Source organism: Balaenoptera musculus, chromosome 3, assembly GCF_009873245.2.
Source record: "Balaenoptera musculus isolate JJ_BM4_2016_0621 chromosome 3, mBalMus1.pri.v3, whole genome shotgun sequence".
Lineage (NCBI taxonomy): Eukaryota > Metazoa > Chordata > Mammalia > Artiodactyla > Balaenopteridae > Balaenoptera > Balaenoptera musculus.
In genome coordinates this window covers 74,439,206-74,454,604 of record NC_045787.1, presented here as the reverse complement: position 1 = coordinate 74,454,604, position 15,399 = coordinate 74,439,206, and the positions used below count along the sequence as shown (strand labels likewise).

General features: G+C 34.4%; 1 protein-coding gene across 3 annotated transcripts in view; it reads left to right on the top strand.

Annotated features, from left to right (window-relative positions):
- Positions 1-15,399, top strand: part of FAM172A (family with sequence similarity 172 member A) — a 421,563-nt gene that overhangs the window by 219,614 nt on the left and 186,550 nt on the right. For all 3 annotated transcript variants that reach the window (XM_036846745.1, XM_036846746.1, XM_036846747.1), the window contains one exon: positions 7,900-8,019. In XM_036846745.1, coding sequence (XP_036702640.1) covers positions 7,900-8,019 — 120 coding nt within the window. The remainder of the gene's footprint in view (positions 1-7,899; positions 8,020-15,399) is intronic.

Sequence of the window (15,399 nt, the reverse complement as noted above, 5' to 3'; positions counted from 1 at the left end):
TAAAATATGACAAAATCAAGATAAATTTTTAATCCAAAGTATTTAACTGGATTAAAATAAAATTATACTCCATATGACATTACAAAATATATTTTACACATAACTATTCTTATAAATGTTTTGTTCTGTACTAATGTACAATTTATACTCTTTTCGTATACAAAGGAGTTGAATAACAGAATCATCTAAAAGTTTAAAGCTAAACCATGTGATTTTCTTGTGTGTGTCTTTGTGGATTAGGGTCATATGCTATTTGTGTTTCATTTCTTCTGAAAGCATACCCTACTGACCAATTCCTAAAAGTATTAATTTTCTTTTATCTTGTACTTGTGGATTGGTTGGGTGCAAGAAGGTAACTTACATTTTTGCATCCTCATAAATCCCTCTGACTTGGATATCTGCCTCCCATTTGGATTTCATTTAGCCATATTTTACCTATTGAGGTTTTAGCGTCTTAAAAGAAACAACTTTGATTTGTAGATTTTGTCATAAAAAAGTGTGGATTTTATATTAGTGTTCTTTCTCCAGCTGATGCCTCCAGTGTAAATAGCAAATCAGTGATAGAACTAAGGGCAGCTGGTGAGAGTGTGTGTGTGTGTGTATGTGTGTGTGATATGTGACACAGCCAGAGTTAATGACATAGGTATGTGCTGGTTTAAAGTAAAAAATGCTAGACTTTATTATTCATAAAGAAACTTTCTTAGTAGATATGCTTACCATTGTAATCACAGAAAGACTTATATGAAGTAAAACAAAATAATCTTGAAGTTTTGATTTTAAAATAGGACATTTGAAAAACCCTGAAATTCATTCAATTTTCATTTTACTTTTCCTAAAATCAGTTATAAGTTTAAAATATGTATTATAGGAGAACTCATTTTATAACTTCGTAGCAACAGGTTAGCTGAAGAAAAATCTGTCAGGTTTGGCAATGGTTCAGAAAATATGTGAACCTGTCACTGTAAGCAGTCTCAAAGGGCGAAATGCTTTACAGGAGCTAATTAACCTTAGAAAATAATTACACAAATATGCAAATGTTGTTTAGATAATTCCATGTGTTATCAGCTCAGGTATTCCATCATAAATGCAGACCTTGCAATGCCGAGGTAGTAGAATCTGGCATAGTTGATAAGGCTTTGGTTACTGTATCACTTCTGTCTGGCATTTAACAATTAATGATGGCAAGAGTACATCAGGAAATTCAGCCTGTACTCTGAATACTACTGAGCTCCACGGTGTAAATATTCTATGCATTCTGCCACTAGCAAGTTCTAATTAATCGATTTACTTTTGTCTTCATGCACTTTGTATATTTGCATATTTTAAAATCATCCAGCTTGAAGTTACTCAATACAAAATGTACTCTGATGTGAAATTCATGGAGAGACCTGTAAAGTAGATTTAGTATGTTTGCATTTCTGTAATTGAGGCATATTATAAAGTCTTTCCTCTTGAAATCTGTTTAGTTTCAAAAGACACTGCTGGTAGTATACACTCTGTGGATTCTGCTTTATAAATATGTAATGATTGTGGACACAGTGTGGGCTGTGGGTTGGAATGACACAGATGTGCCTTGGAACAGCACCATCTCATTTATAAAATGGGGTTTTAGTGATATAATATGTCAGAAATATATATTAAGAACTACTCTAAGTTTATTAATTCCTGTGCTACCATTATTGGGCTTAACTGTTGCAGGAGGCAGCAAATATTTGGCAGAATTTGTTGCATCTTATAATGATGAGGATCTGGCTTTCCTAAACACTTGAATAGAAAAAAGCCATACATTTGTGAAAGCCTTGGGAAATAGTCACAGAAGAAAGCCAGGTTTTTTATAGCTAAGGTTTATCTCCTTTATCAACTGTTTTTAAAAATAATAGTTAAACTATTTCTTAATTATAGTCCTTCAAATACAGAATTCATGCAGCATCATTAACTTTCTTTTGACGATTCAGGATCACTATTGTTCCTGTCGGTTATTGTGCTTTAAATGCAGCACTGCCCTCAGGTTGCTCAGCGACAACGCTAGTAGTCTCAGACGCCTTGCGCTATATGTGCTCTTCCAGTTTTTGTGGGTTTTCTGTTTTTTTCAGCTATCACTTTTTACTCTTACACCTATTTGAAACAGCCCCTTTGATTTGCTGCTTGTAAACATGCAGTGGGTTCGGCGCAGATGTTAGAATTTGTTAGATATGAAGATGTGAAGATCCCACTCAGATGCTGATTCCCCCTAAGAAGCCAGCAGTAGTTATTCAGTAGGATTTCTGATTTTTTGGTTGTTGTTTTCTTATTTTACTATAAAGAGCATTCACTTTGTACTAATTTTGGAAAGTTCAGAAAGATCTAAAGGAGCTAAAAATAGAAAATATTCATAATCCCACCATCCATAAGCAGCTGCTTTTAATATTTTTATTTGATTCTTCCTAGTCTTTTTCAAGCCTTTTTTCATAGTGAAAATTATACCACCTACAAAATTAGATGAACTGCATGTATTACTTTATAAACTCACTGAATAGTATAGCTACTTAGACAGATAAACTGTAATTTACTTAAATATTTATTTTTGCATTATTGGACATTTAGGCATTATCCAGTTATTTGCTTCTATAAATGAGACAGTGATAAACATCTCTGAACATCAGTCATTTGCCACTTTCCAGATTATTAGAAGCTAGATTCCTGAAATGGAGTTTGAATATTCCTTTGTCTTGGTTTTTGCAATGCATTTCATGGTACTTTGTCTACAGTGTCATTACCAATAGTACTAGCATTGTTAGTCGTTTATTAAATGCCTATAGCATGCCTTCTGTTTATAGTTTGAATCCAAAAGAGAATCTACCTTCAAATTGCTTATATTCTAGAAGGAAGAAGTGACATGGCAGATTAAATAAATAGCAGGATAGAGAAGAACCAATGAAATAGTACAGGATTCAATTTAAGCTACCATGGCTAATAGAACTGACATGTAAACTTGAGCCAACAATATTTTACAGTAGTTTTAAACATAGGATAATAATACATGTAAATAGATTAAATACTTTCCATATATTGCTTGTAAGATGCTGTGGGTCAAAGGTTAGCAAAACTCTTTCCCCTTCTATATGAGAATCTGACCTTCAGTTAACTTTCTAGCTCTATGTCCCTGGAAGCCTGATAAGGTGGTGTCTTAAGTTGGGTTTCCCAGGTAACAGATTCTGAAGTTGCATGTAAGAAGTTTGTTGGGGAATTCTCTTGGGATCAGCACCTGTAGGAGAGCAAAAAAATAGATTTTGGTCGAAGGAGTTGAACTTCAGTATAGTCACAACAAAGGCCTCATCTAACTCCTTGGTGATCTCTGGATCTGGGATGGCTTTTCAGAGATGTCCTGCCTTGAGGCAAGAGATAGGTCCTTTATAGATCCACATCATCTCAACCAGACATTGTATGTAAATTGCCTCAGAGGTGAGATTGTAACTTTAGTCAAGATAGCTTTATTTGGCTGAGGGCAATTCCTAGAGAGTACCTCAGTTAAAGCTATCAGCTGCCAACACTTGCACAGCTCAGGAAATGAGTGCCTCTAACTAAAGGAGGCTCTGGGAAACATACCATGGCATCCACTCTAAGTGGTTGGTTGCTGGGCAACACTGCCTATGGTAGAAAATGACCTCTGGTTGATAAACTGCATCTGGATTAGAAGGAATTATAATGGACTATAAATATCATAATTTTGATCCTCCCTGAGGGTAGTAACTCTTGTAATTGGGCAAGTCCCTTGCAAGCAAGGACCCTGGAAGCCATGCCTATGGAGTTGTTGCAAGAGGTATTGGCTTCTATAGGTTATAAGACTTTTAAGGCAGGATAACTCCTGTATCTGCCCAAGGTGAGTCCGATTCCCTCACTCCTGAGCTAACACCCCATGGGCCAAAGAGAGTAACTCCCACAAGGTTCTGTGTTGTGTCTGCTACAGGAACTGCTATGAGGCTTCCATTAAAAGGAATGCCTGCTGCTGCCCTGATGGCAAACTGTGATTCCTACCCTGGATCTTTTTGGGTCAATGTGTGTCAAGTGTGGCCTAGAATAATCTTGTATAATGGTTTAGTTGTGCCTATGGATAACCCCCTAAGTAGGTGTTATAGACATTTTTTTTTCAATTGGGTCTGGCTTTTTAGAACATTAGGTTTTAAAATCTAAAACTAAAGAATAATTTGATGACCTTACAGTCAGGCTGAAAATATTTAAGTACTTGGGGCACATGGATACTTGAGATTTCTTTTTCCTGCTGCTCATAGACCATTTTAACAGATATCACCATAGACTGTGGAAGAAAAGACTCAGCTATAATACTAATCTCTGAAAACACTAGTCTTTATATGTGAACAGTGGAAAGAACTGTTAGTTCTTAGCTCTCCTTTAGTCATAGATGGGACATTTGGGCCTGGTTGGCAGTTTCCCTTATATATCAAAGTTTTGCTGATTTTTCCTCTGAAATGACTTACTCCATCCCTTCCTTTCCATTCACTCTGCCATCACCCGAAGTAGTGGGAGAGTCTATTACTGCTGAACTGCTCCCTTGGAAGTGTTCTCACCTTTAGGTTTTGCCTAGTCTGAGCTGCATTACCCATGAGATCCCAGACTGGATTTCATGATAGCGGTTTTGTCTAGGATTTTCAGACTATTCATGTGTAATCCAGATTTATCCTGGAGCATGAATAAGATCCCTGGAAATAGTAAGAAGGAAGGCTGGAAAGATGGGTTTAGAGATGTTGGCTAAAGAGTTCCAGTTATTTATTTTGTAGGCAATGGCAACCATTTCAGTAAATGACCTTTCAGGCAGGAGAGTGAATTTATCAGAGCCAGGCTTCAGCAAGATTAAGCTGGCAACAAAGTAAAGGGAGAGACCAAAAGAAATGAGACTAGTTAAGAATCCATTGTAGGAGGACTCAAAATGAGGTGGGAATGAGAGGGATGGGACAGATAGGCTCTCAACAGTATAAAGGAAGAATTGGTGACTGTGAGAAGAAAGCAGGCAGGACTTCGCTGAGGTCAGGTAGTGTGAATTTATAACAGACCCATTGGACTTGGTGTCAAGACAGTCCATCAGGAATAGAGAAAGTAATACTCCTCACACACTAATGCCTCTCCTGTCTTTATGTGTTAACACCCTCATGAAATTGCAAACATATTGAAGGCCAGGATCATGGCTTAGTTCTTATCATCCTTACATGTCCACTTCCAGCGCGGAGCCTAGGGGGACAGAGTAATCTAATCTCCTATGTGTTTTTATTCTGTCCATATATGGAAGAGTATTTAGGACCATCACAGATATTTCACATTGTTAGTTCTGCCAACTATCAGCAGATAGAAGCTCTGTTATCTCTATTCCTGTTTTGTTTTTACATTTCATTGTGAGATATAACTAGGGAGACCAGGTATCTGGGTTTTCTCTAGACAGTCCCAGTTTAGACCTGTTCTCCAAGCACAATTACTAACATTACCTTTCTTCACTCTCAAAGGTTTGTAGAATAAATTCTATGGTCACTTTATATATATGTACAGAAAAGTGCTAAGTATGTATTAGTCAGTTTAACTATAACTATAAAGAACACACTTGTGTAACTACTACCTCAGTCAAGAAATGAAACATTGCCAACCACTAGAAGTCTATTTCCCAATCACAACTCTATCTCTCTTCCTTAGAGTTAACCACTGTCCTGCTTTTAATGATAACTATTTTCCTACTTTTTAGACTAATGAAAGCTAAATTGCTAAAGCCAAAAATGCCTACAAATATTTCCTTCCAATTATGATTCTTCTATTTATTTTACATACTTTAGGTGTGGGTAATTTCGTATTTATGTTACTAATAGATATCTTTGAAAGTATATTTGTATTTTAGTATATGACTACAAGGTTGTAAGTAATCATTTCTGAAGATACATGTTGTGTTTTTGTTATTTATTTATTACCCTGTGATTTAATGAAGAAGACACAGCTCTTGGCCTCAGGAATTTGATTAACAAGCAATTACAATACAAACTGTTCAGTGCAATAATGGGAACATGTACAAGATGTGGTTGTAGGACATTACCTAGCCTTGATGAGAGGGAAGACTTTCACTAGAAGGTGATGTTTCATTTGAGTTCTGAAGACAAGTAGGAATTATGCAGGTAAAGGTGGTGGGTGAATTAAAGGCAGAACACTTGGATCACTTTCCAAACAACTATAACAAAAACAGCCCAGAAATAAGAAAAGTATGGCACAGTTAGGTTACTATAAGTTGTTCCCTGCAGTTGGAACACAGAGTGTTCTCTGTGGTCTCTCATGGTGGGAGAAGTGTATCTTTTGGGTCATCGTATTTTGCACATACATTTCGAGGCAGAAGCCAGATCATGTTAAGGCCTTAGTGTCATTCTGAGTTTGAACTTGGTACTGAGGGCAATAAAAACACTTCGAAGAGTTCTAAGCAGTGAGTGAGCAACATGGCGACATGACTGTATTTGCATTTTTGAAAGGTTATTCTTACTATGGAATTAGAGAGAGCATTTAAATGGGCAATCCTAGAGGCAGGGAAACTTGGACTGTAGACTGTTGCAGTCATCCACTTGTGAAAGGATGGGCTTGAGCTAAGCCAGAGGAAATGAGAAGGGAGAGAAGTGGATGGCTTTAAGAGACAGTTGGGGACAGAATCAACAGGCTTTTAATGATTGATTTTATGTGGAGTTTGAGGGAGAGGGAAATAAAAGATGATGCTCAGATTTCAGCAGGAGGTGGGGAGCAAAGACAGTGACACAGGTTTGGAGAGGAAATTATTAGCAAGGTGTTGAATTGGTTGAGTTTGAAGTATCTGTGGGGCATTCAAAAGGAAATGACCTTGGGTCTGGAGCTCTGGAGAGAAATTCAGGGTAGAGATAGTCATTAGGGAACAATACCTTTTAGGTGGTAAGTGAAGCCATTCATATGGACCCTAATATGATATTTAAAAATTTCTGAGATGGAAAATGTGAATAAATTGTGTTCATTGTCTAGTACCATGACATTCTTAGGGAATTAGTCTTTTGGTGTTAAAGCTTCCAAGAAATATTCGTACAAAACATTTTCATGATCTGTTTTAGTTTTTCTCAGTTTGGGTTTTTTTAGCTCTTTGGTTGTTTGTTTTTTCTTTTTTTTCCTTTTTCACATTATCCGAGTTTTAGGTTTAATCACAAAATGTGCCTGCTATAGAAATAAACACAATAAAATGAAGTTATTATAGAACTTTTGGAACTAAAGCAACATTCATACATTTATTAGGGATTAGCAAATTAGGAGAAGTATAAAAGGTCCCAGGTTTATATGTTTAGATTTCTTCCAGTTCTAGAAATAAAATGTATGGAAAATTCTTTTAGGAAAAAAGTGTATTTTTAAAATAATATAAATTGAAAATATTTGTTGTTAATTTTCTGCTTATTTTCAGCTTACAGAGGTACTTAAAACTTTATAAATCAAATAATTTAGATGTATGTTTACTATAAGTATTTTCAGATATACATATAAAATGTATCTGATTTTTCTTAGTGTTACACTGTTTTATCATAAAACCACTATAACTTTCTGCTATGCAATTCTAATGTACTTAGATATATTTTAATATCTCGGATATGCCCAGAATGAGCAATTTCCCCTCAAAAATATGCTTATTTTAAATACTTTCTTTCAGAATATTATAGTAGCACTTAAGTTTAGCAGTAATTTACTAATAGTTTAATACTAATTTATTCCCTAATTTGGATCTTGAATGTAGTTTTTTTGTATTGTTATTATTTGGAATGAGCTATAACCATCTTATTTCTTATGCTGTGTAAGCAAGGATATAATTTAATTTTTGATTACTCTGATAATAATTAGATACAGTATGATACATGATATTTGTTTTACTTATAGGAAAATGGTTCTCCTGAAGAACATGCAGTCTATGTGTGGGACCATTTCATAGCCCAATCTGCAGCTGAGAATGTATTTTTTGTTGCTCATAGCTATGGAGGACTTGCTTTTGTTGAACTGGTAAGTGCACATTTAACTCTTTCTAATTTCCAAACTCCTTACAGATTTATCCCCTCCACTCCCTTTTTCTTGGTGTCATTACTTTAAATTATTTTATAAAGGATGAAAATTACATATTTTGAGTAAATAATTTTATGATGTTTAAAAAGAGTATATTTCTTTATTGTGGTAGAACTTTTCAGTGCTAACCAGAAAGCTTTTTGCCTGTTCCTTATTTACATATTACTTTTTTTTTTAACATCTTTATTGGAGTATAATTGCTTTATAATGGCGTGTTAGTTTCTGCTGTATAACAAAGTGAATCAGCTATACATATACATATATCCCCATATCTCCTCCCTCTTGCGTCTCCCTCCCACCCTCCCTATCCCACCCCTCTAGGTGGTCACAAAGCACCGAGCTGATCTCCTTGTGCTTTGTGGCTGCTTCCCACTATACATATTACTTTTTAACTTCTACGTTATAGCCACACTTTCCATACATTTTATATTTGTGATTCCTGTTTTATGTGTACATCGTTGAAGCATTATTATCTGTAAAGTGTTAAAAATTTCAGTAGACCCTTTAACTGACAAAACTACTATCTCTTCAAGTTAGTACTTGATCAGAATCCATATAATTAGTATTAAAACTATCAGAAAGCTTCCATTAATCTAAGTGGAACTCAATGCTTGGTCATAAAAATCTTTGCATTTCAAAATAATCTGATTCCTAGGGTGAAGATTATGTGTACATAATGGAAAAATTATCAAGATTTCTAAATTTGGTCGGTATTATATGCAGTATTGCAGTTAGCACACTTTGTGCAGGTATGAGTGATTAATGATATATAATCAGTCCTAAAAATGTGCTCCATGTCCATTATCCCTTATGTCACAGGAAGGTACCAGTGCTCTAATAAAATGATTAATTTGATAAAAGTTCATTTGATAATTTTAAATCCAAATAGCCTAAAGTGGACATTAAAAGCCGGCACAGCATTGGTTGTCTAATTTTTACGTTTCTAAACTTTGCTGTGTATTTCTCTTCATCATGGAAATTAAATATATTTCCATGGTCTTTTCAACTTTCCCACACCTTATTGCTTACCCACATGATTTAGGTATAAAACTAGCGGTGACGCCTGAGAACACTTTAGCTGACCTAAATTTACAAATACTGTGCTCTCTTAAGATCAGTAAATAAATCATTTATTTCTTAAATTGATTTCACTTTTTAGAAATTATATTCAAGTACTTTTAACTGCTGAATTTATTTATTTTAATACATAATGGGTATCTTAAGATAGCTCTCTAACATACAAGTGTGACGTCCTTTTTAAAATGTGAATGTTGCCTTTCAAATAGTTCTTTTAACCATACAGATATAGATATATACAAACACACACGTATATAACTGATATATATGTACCTTATGTTTTCTTTCTGTAAGCCATTAAATTACATAAAACATGAAATTTCATGACTTACAGAATAACTTAAAATATGTCTGAAGGCCGGTAAGACTATTCAAATTTCAGATTTCTGTAAAACATAAATTTCCATATTTTTACCTTAAGACAGTTAACAAAAACCTTTTGTACATCAAATTTGGAATTTAAGTGAATTTTGGACAGTTTTAAAAATGAATTTAAGATGCCAGAGTAACAGATGACCAGTGTGTCAGTCTTATTTTGCCTGTTCTTCTTGTCACACACTGGTGGATATTTCTGCACTTTTGTTCCACTTTAATATAAAGCACACAGATGTTTCAGAACAAGACTTGACTTCTGACCTTGAGGCTATTAGGGTCAGGGTCCTCAGGGCCTGTGAAATTATCACAAGCTGAGCTAAAGTTTTTCTCCATCACAGGAAGTAACCAGTAAGTAAGAAGTTAAAAAGGAGCTTTGTCAGAGAGACAAGATGGTCTCAGTAAGGGTCAGCTTCTGTAGTCTGCTATCTCTGCAGGAGGTGCATGCATGGGAGGAGGAATATAATATAACCACTGGCACATCACATATCTGACAGGCAACACCAGGACTGAGAAGTCTATTTAACGTAATATACCTTGTTTAGGTTTTAAAATATTAATGGCAATTATCTCAACTTCATATATTTGCTACTTTTTGTCAAGTAACTTTGATGGGGGTATGTAAAGAAGGTGTATAGATGGTGGAAGCTAAAGAAAAAGTAGTTTATGACCTATTGAAAAGAATTTCTCTAAACAAATAACATGGTACACTAAGTTTTACATAAATTTTTGACAATGCTTGATTAATATATTTAAGGCCATTGTGTTTCCACTTAATTTCAAGGATTTTTGAAAGATAGCATTGATAAACAACAAAAAAAATTGAAATATGTTTAAACCTTTTGTTTTTGCCTAAAGCTGAATAATATTCTTTCCTATTCTCCCCATTATTCTTAGAGGAAAACTCGTGGTGTTTAAAATGTTGACAAATATTCATTCTCTCAGGATTTTTCAACATATGTGTATTATATGAAATTGTTTTACATGGATTAAAATATTTAATATTAACTTTACAAGAAAGTGAGTTGTGGACATCTTAAATTATGGTTTAGTTTTTTTATCTCAATAGTACCTTATACACATCAGACATGAAATCTTTTGGATTTCAGTAAAGTTTAACTTTTTAAAAATTATCATAAAATTGTACTCCTGATTCAAGACTCTACACACACACACACACACACACACACACACACACACCCCTTATGGATGGAACAGTGCTAGTTTGTAGCATTATGTTTGAATGCATGGAGATTGTTTTCCTACCATCCTCATTCAAGGTCACATTCTTTTTTAGGTCATGAATTTTAAGAAAATCTATTTTAGATGTGAACTGTGTGACTAGTACAGTTTCAATATTACATGTAATTACTTATAGTGCTTATTGTTTAAAAACAGGTACCAGTCAGGACCCATGCTAAAATGTATCTTGCCATTTATTAAGTTAAAATTACGTATAATTGGAGTTTAAAATTAAGGTACTACTAATAGAAATCTGAAAAATTACTTTTAAATTTAGAGCACAAAATAGTTGTAGAGCTTTCATATTTTGCTAATTGTTTTTGAAAACTGAGAACATAATTTATTATTATATCCTATTTTGAAGTGCTAAAATTCGCCTGAAGAATACAAGAGGTAGTTAAGACATTTATTTTCAAAACCAGTGTTCAGTTTATGGTAGTAAATATTGGAACTTGATCAGGCCTAACCTCATAAAACAGTATGCAGTTGACTATAATAATGAGAAAAGTCATACTAAAAATATGCTTTTCACTGCTTTTATTCCCATTATATGGTAACAACTCAAGTTTCTAATTCTCTAAACTTTTGTAATCCTAGTAAAAATAGATGTTGTTAAGACAGCTCTGGTAACAATCCTAGCATTCAGTCATTAAAGCAAAAGGGAAGAACTGTTTATTTTATGAATTGATAATGAATTTTAAAAGTAACATACCTAGTCTATGCTATCTTTTCTGTGTATTTAAAAATAATGCCAATATATAATGCTACCATTATTAAAACATCATTTTCGAAGCTTTAAATTTCTGTCTAAGAAATTCTATTTTATATGTGGTAGATAGAATTAGTAGTCATAATCAACAATCATTTACCAAATTCATTTAGAAAAACATCTACAACTAATGCAGCTTGCTTTTGCCTTAGATTAGTGGTTAAAAATTTAAACTCATTTGTTAGAAATTAACTGTCATTAAAAAACAATGCAGTTTTTAAGCTTTTTCATAATCTCTTTCACCAGCCATTTTATGAAGTGATTCCATTGCTTCCATACTTGGTCATTTCAGAGTGCTTTGCTCTTGTCATTGTAGATGATGGTTAGTTTGACAAAATCAAGCAAGCTTAAAATTTTCTTTTATTTGGAAATGAGTTAGCTTCCTTGTCAATGCCCAGTTTCCAATCTTAACTCACCTTACCTTCCCTGTTTGCAGTGCTCTGTACATCAATTTGCATTCAGATTTCTTTCCTTAGTCAAAGTGAGATTGTTGATATTTCTTTTAGAACACATTAGACAATTTTAGCAAATATATTTCATTAGCTTATTGAATCATCTCAGCTGATATAAAATTAGTATTTTTCAGATTACTTTTATTTTCTTTTCCATGTTATTAGTGGTATGTTCTCAGCCACCATTAAAAACATCTCTTAGAAATGTGTGAAAACTGCACCTTTTGAAAGTGTATCTCTACCCACTTTTGATTTTGGTTTCTCCATGCTTGTCAGCACTTGATTGGCACCTCACTTGCATGTGAATTAAGGAATGAAGGGAACTCTATTTTCCTGCCATTGTTCCATGCTGGGCTCTCTAGCCTCCAGGCAGCCTAAGCTGACCTTCAGTAGCTGATAGAGGACTATTTTTTGGACTTAGCTGTGTGAGGACCCTCAACCTCAGTCTACTCTAAGTTGATCTTTTAAAATTGCCTAGAGCATGATTTGGATTTACACTGAAAAGAAAATGGAATGGGACTAAAAGAATTAGTTTTTACCTTTAGTGACATGAGTTAACTATGACCTTAAAGAAACATCATTTACATTTTGTCTACAAAGAACAAAGCAAATTGGATAGTAGCATATCTGCGTAATGTGATCAATGCTAAAAAATGGGCTGCTGGGAATGAAGAATTGAGGAGAGGTAGAATAAGGGCGGATAAACAAAGAAAAATTGAGCCATTAGAGTATCAAAACAATTCAGGCCAAAAACACTTCTTACAAACCTACTTTAAAATGTAAGTAATTCAGTAAAAGTAAGTCACCATTTGTAATATAACTTGAATTTCTGAGTTGGCTGCCTACATGATACAAATAGCATGTTAATGCATGGGATGATTACAACTTGTATGGAACGCTATCTTAATTCTCTAGCTGTTTTATATGAAAACAATATAGTTTCTCTACTTTATATGCTCCTTAGAGAGAAACCAGAGATTACATTATTTTTGCCTCCTATATTCAATTTTGTTTAATTTTTTGCATATACTATAGATACTGTCTTTTGATTGATTGGTGATAACAGTAATTTTAGGAGTTAGTTGCAAGAGTCCAAGTAAGATCCAATAAAAGGCTTTACCAACGTAGAAGTAGTGGGAATGGTAAAGAAGAAGCGCCCATTAGACATTAGGAGACAAATTCTACATGGCTTAGTGACATTGGATCTGGAAAGCTGAACAAAGAGGAAGAGGGTGTAATATCTTTCCCTGTACACACCTACAGAAGCATGTCGAAGTGGATATGAAGGGTATCCAAGCACAACAGATAACAATGAGTAATGAACAATGATTATGCAGATATGTAGATATTGGGGAAAATGTTTGCATACACTGGATATTTAATAATTGTGGTCAATAGACTAAATGAGATATCAAATCAGAGTTTTTTAATATAAATTTATTTATTTATTTATTTATTTATTTATTTATTTATTGTTGGCTGCATTGGGTCTTCGTTGCTGCGTGCAGGCTTTCTCTAGCTGCAGTGAGCGGGGGCTACTTTGTTATGGTGTGCGGGCTTCTCATTGTGGTGGCTTCTCTTGTTGCGTAGCACGGGCTCTAGGTGCACGGGCTTCAGTAGTTGTGGCACACGGGCTCAGTAGTTGTGGCTCGCGGGCTCTAGAGCGCAGCCTCAGTAGTTGTGGTGTACGGGCTTAGTTGCTCCACGGCATGTGGGATCTTCCCGGACCAGGGATCGAACCTGTGTCCCCTGCATTGGCAGGCGGATTCTTAACCACTGTGCCACCAGGGAAGTACTCAAATCAGTTTTAAAAGGAAAGAGTTACATATACAGATGTGATTTGTTAAGCTTCACAATTTACCTATGTATTGAGGTTTGATTTTTTTTAACTTTTACTCAAATGATTTTTAATATGTACTAGGAAATCTCACTGTTTAAAAGAATGACTCAGTTGATTAATTTTTATGTTAACTCCTCTCCTTTTGTCCCATATCTAACCAACCAATGTATTTTGTCAGGGTTTTTTTTCTCTGAAATATTGATCATGTCTTTTCCTCTCTGTGCCCACTGTTAATTTCATCATTTCACAACAGTATCACTGAACTCTTATACCCATTTTCTTACTGGCTCTCTTTTCTCTCCATTCCATCCTGTATACCACACCATGATCGATACTATTTAAACCCCCTTTTTACTATGCCATTCCAGACTCATATTGGCTCCGTATTGTCTCTTGCATCATCTCTCCTCTCTGTCACTTTAAGACTTTCTGTATAATCTGATTATCTCTTTCCAACTGTATTTTTCCCAATAGAAACTTTCAGTTCTAGTCTAATTTCCTTACTGCCATTGTTCCATCTCACTGTACCTCTACCCCTGGCCTCCAAGCCCAGTGTAGTAGAAGAACATGAAACTTGGAAGAAGATGACCTGGGTTTGAATATTCTGGTATGTACAAATTATAAGTTCGGTCACATCCCTTATGTGTGTCCTCCTCTGTAAGTACCCACTTTATATAAGTAGAGTTTGAGGGTTAAATTATAAAATTCCTGGTTATTAGGAATTAAATCATTGTTTGTTGAACATGAGTCTAAATGCCCATAGTATATGCTCATTCTCATTTTTGCTAATGCCGTTTCTCCCAAGTGAAAGAATTTTCCTTCTTACTAGATTTTTCATAAAGTATTCTCAATTAACTCCCCCTTTTTTCTATAGTATTTATATGTTTCACAATTTAAGACTTTACTAAGCAGTTTTGTTTTTAAATTATCTTTGATCTCTAAATCTTGCTCAAATCATCTGGAAAAAATTTGAGAATAAAGAGTCTAACATAGCTTTTTATTCCCCCCATTACACATTTGGGAACAATATATGTTGCAACAACATGAGTAGTCTTAAATATCTATACAGTTAATTGACTATTTTATAGAGTTTAAGCCTTAACAGTAACTCTTTTACTAATTAAACTTATTCATTCGTCCTATCCTCCATTTGAATATTGGTTAGTTTGGGAATTCTGCCTAATCAGTTCTTTCACATTAGATAGTATTACCCGTTTTGTTCCTGGTATTAGTTTCTTATAATCTCCTCTCTGCTGGTGTACCCAACCCACAGGCTGACCAAGAAGGTTGCTTCTCTATGACTCATTCTTCAAAGTATAGTCTTCTCAATCAAAGAGGAAAGTTATTAAACTAAGTTATAATGCCTTCTCATAATACTATAAGGCAATGTATGAAATAAGTCTGGGACACTCTCCACTTTATCCTCAGTCATGAGTTTAACATTACTTTTTATTTAATGGTTAGCTTACTTTTGCTTGTTTCCCTTTTTTAACTTTAAAAAAATTTTTGAGCTACAATCTCATATCTTTATGAGATATCATTGAGATTTATTGAGCTTTATTGAGATA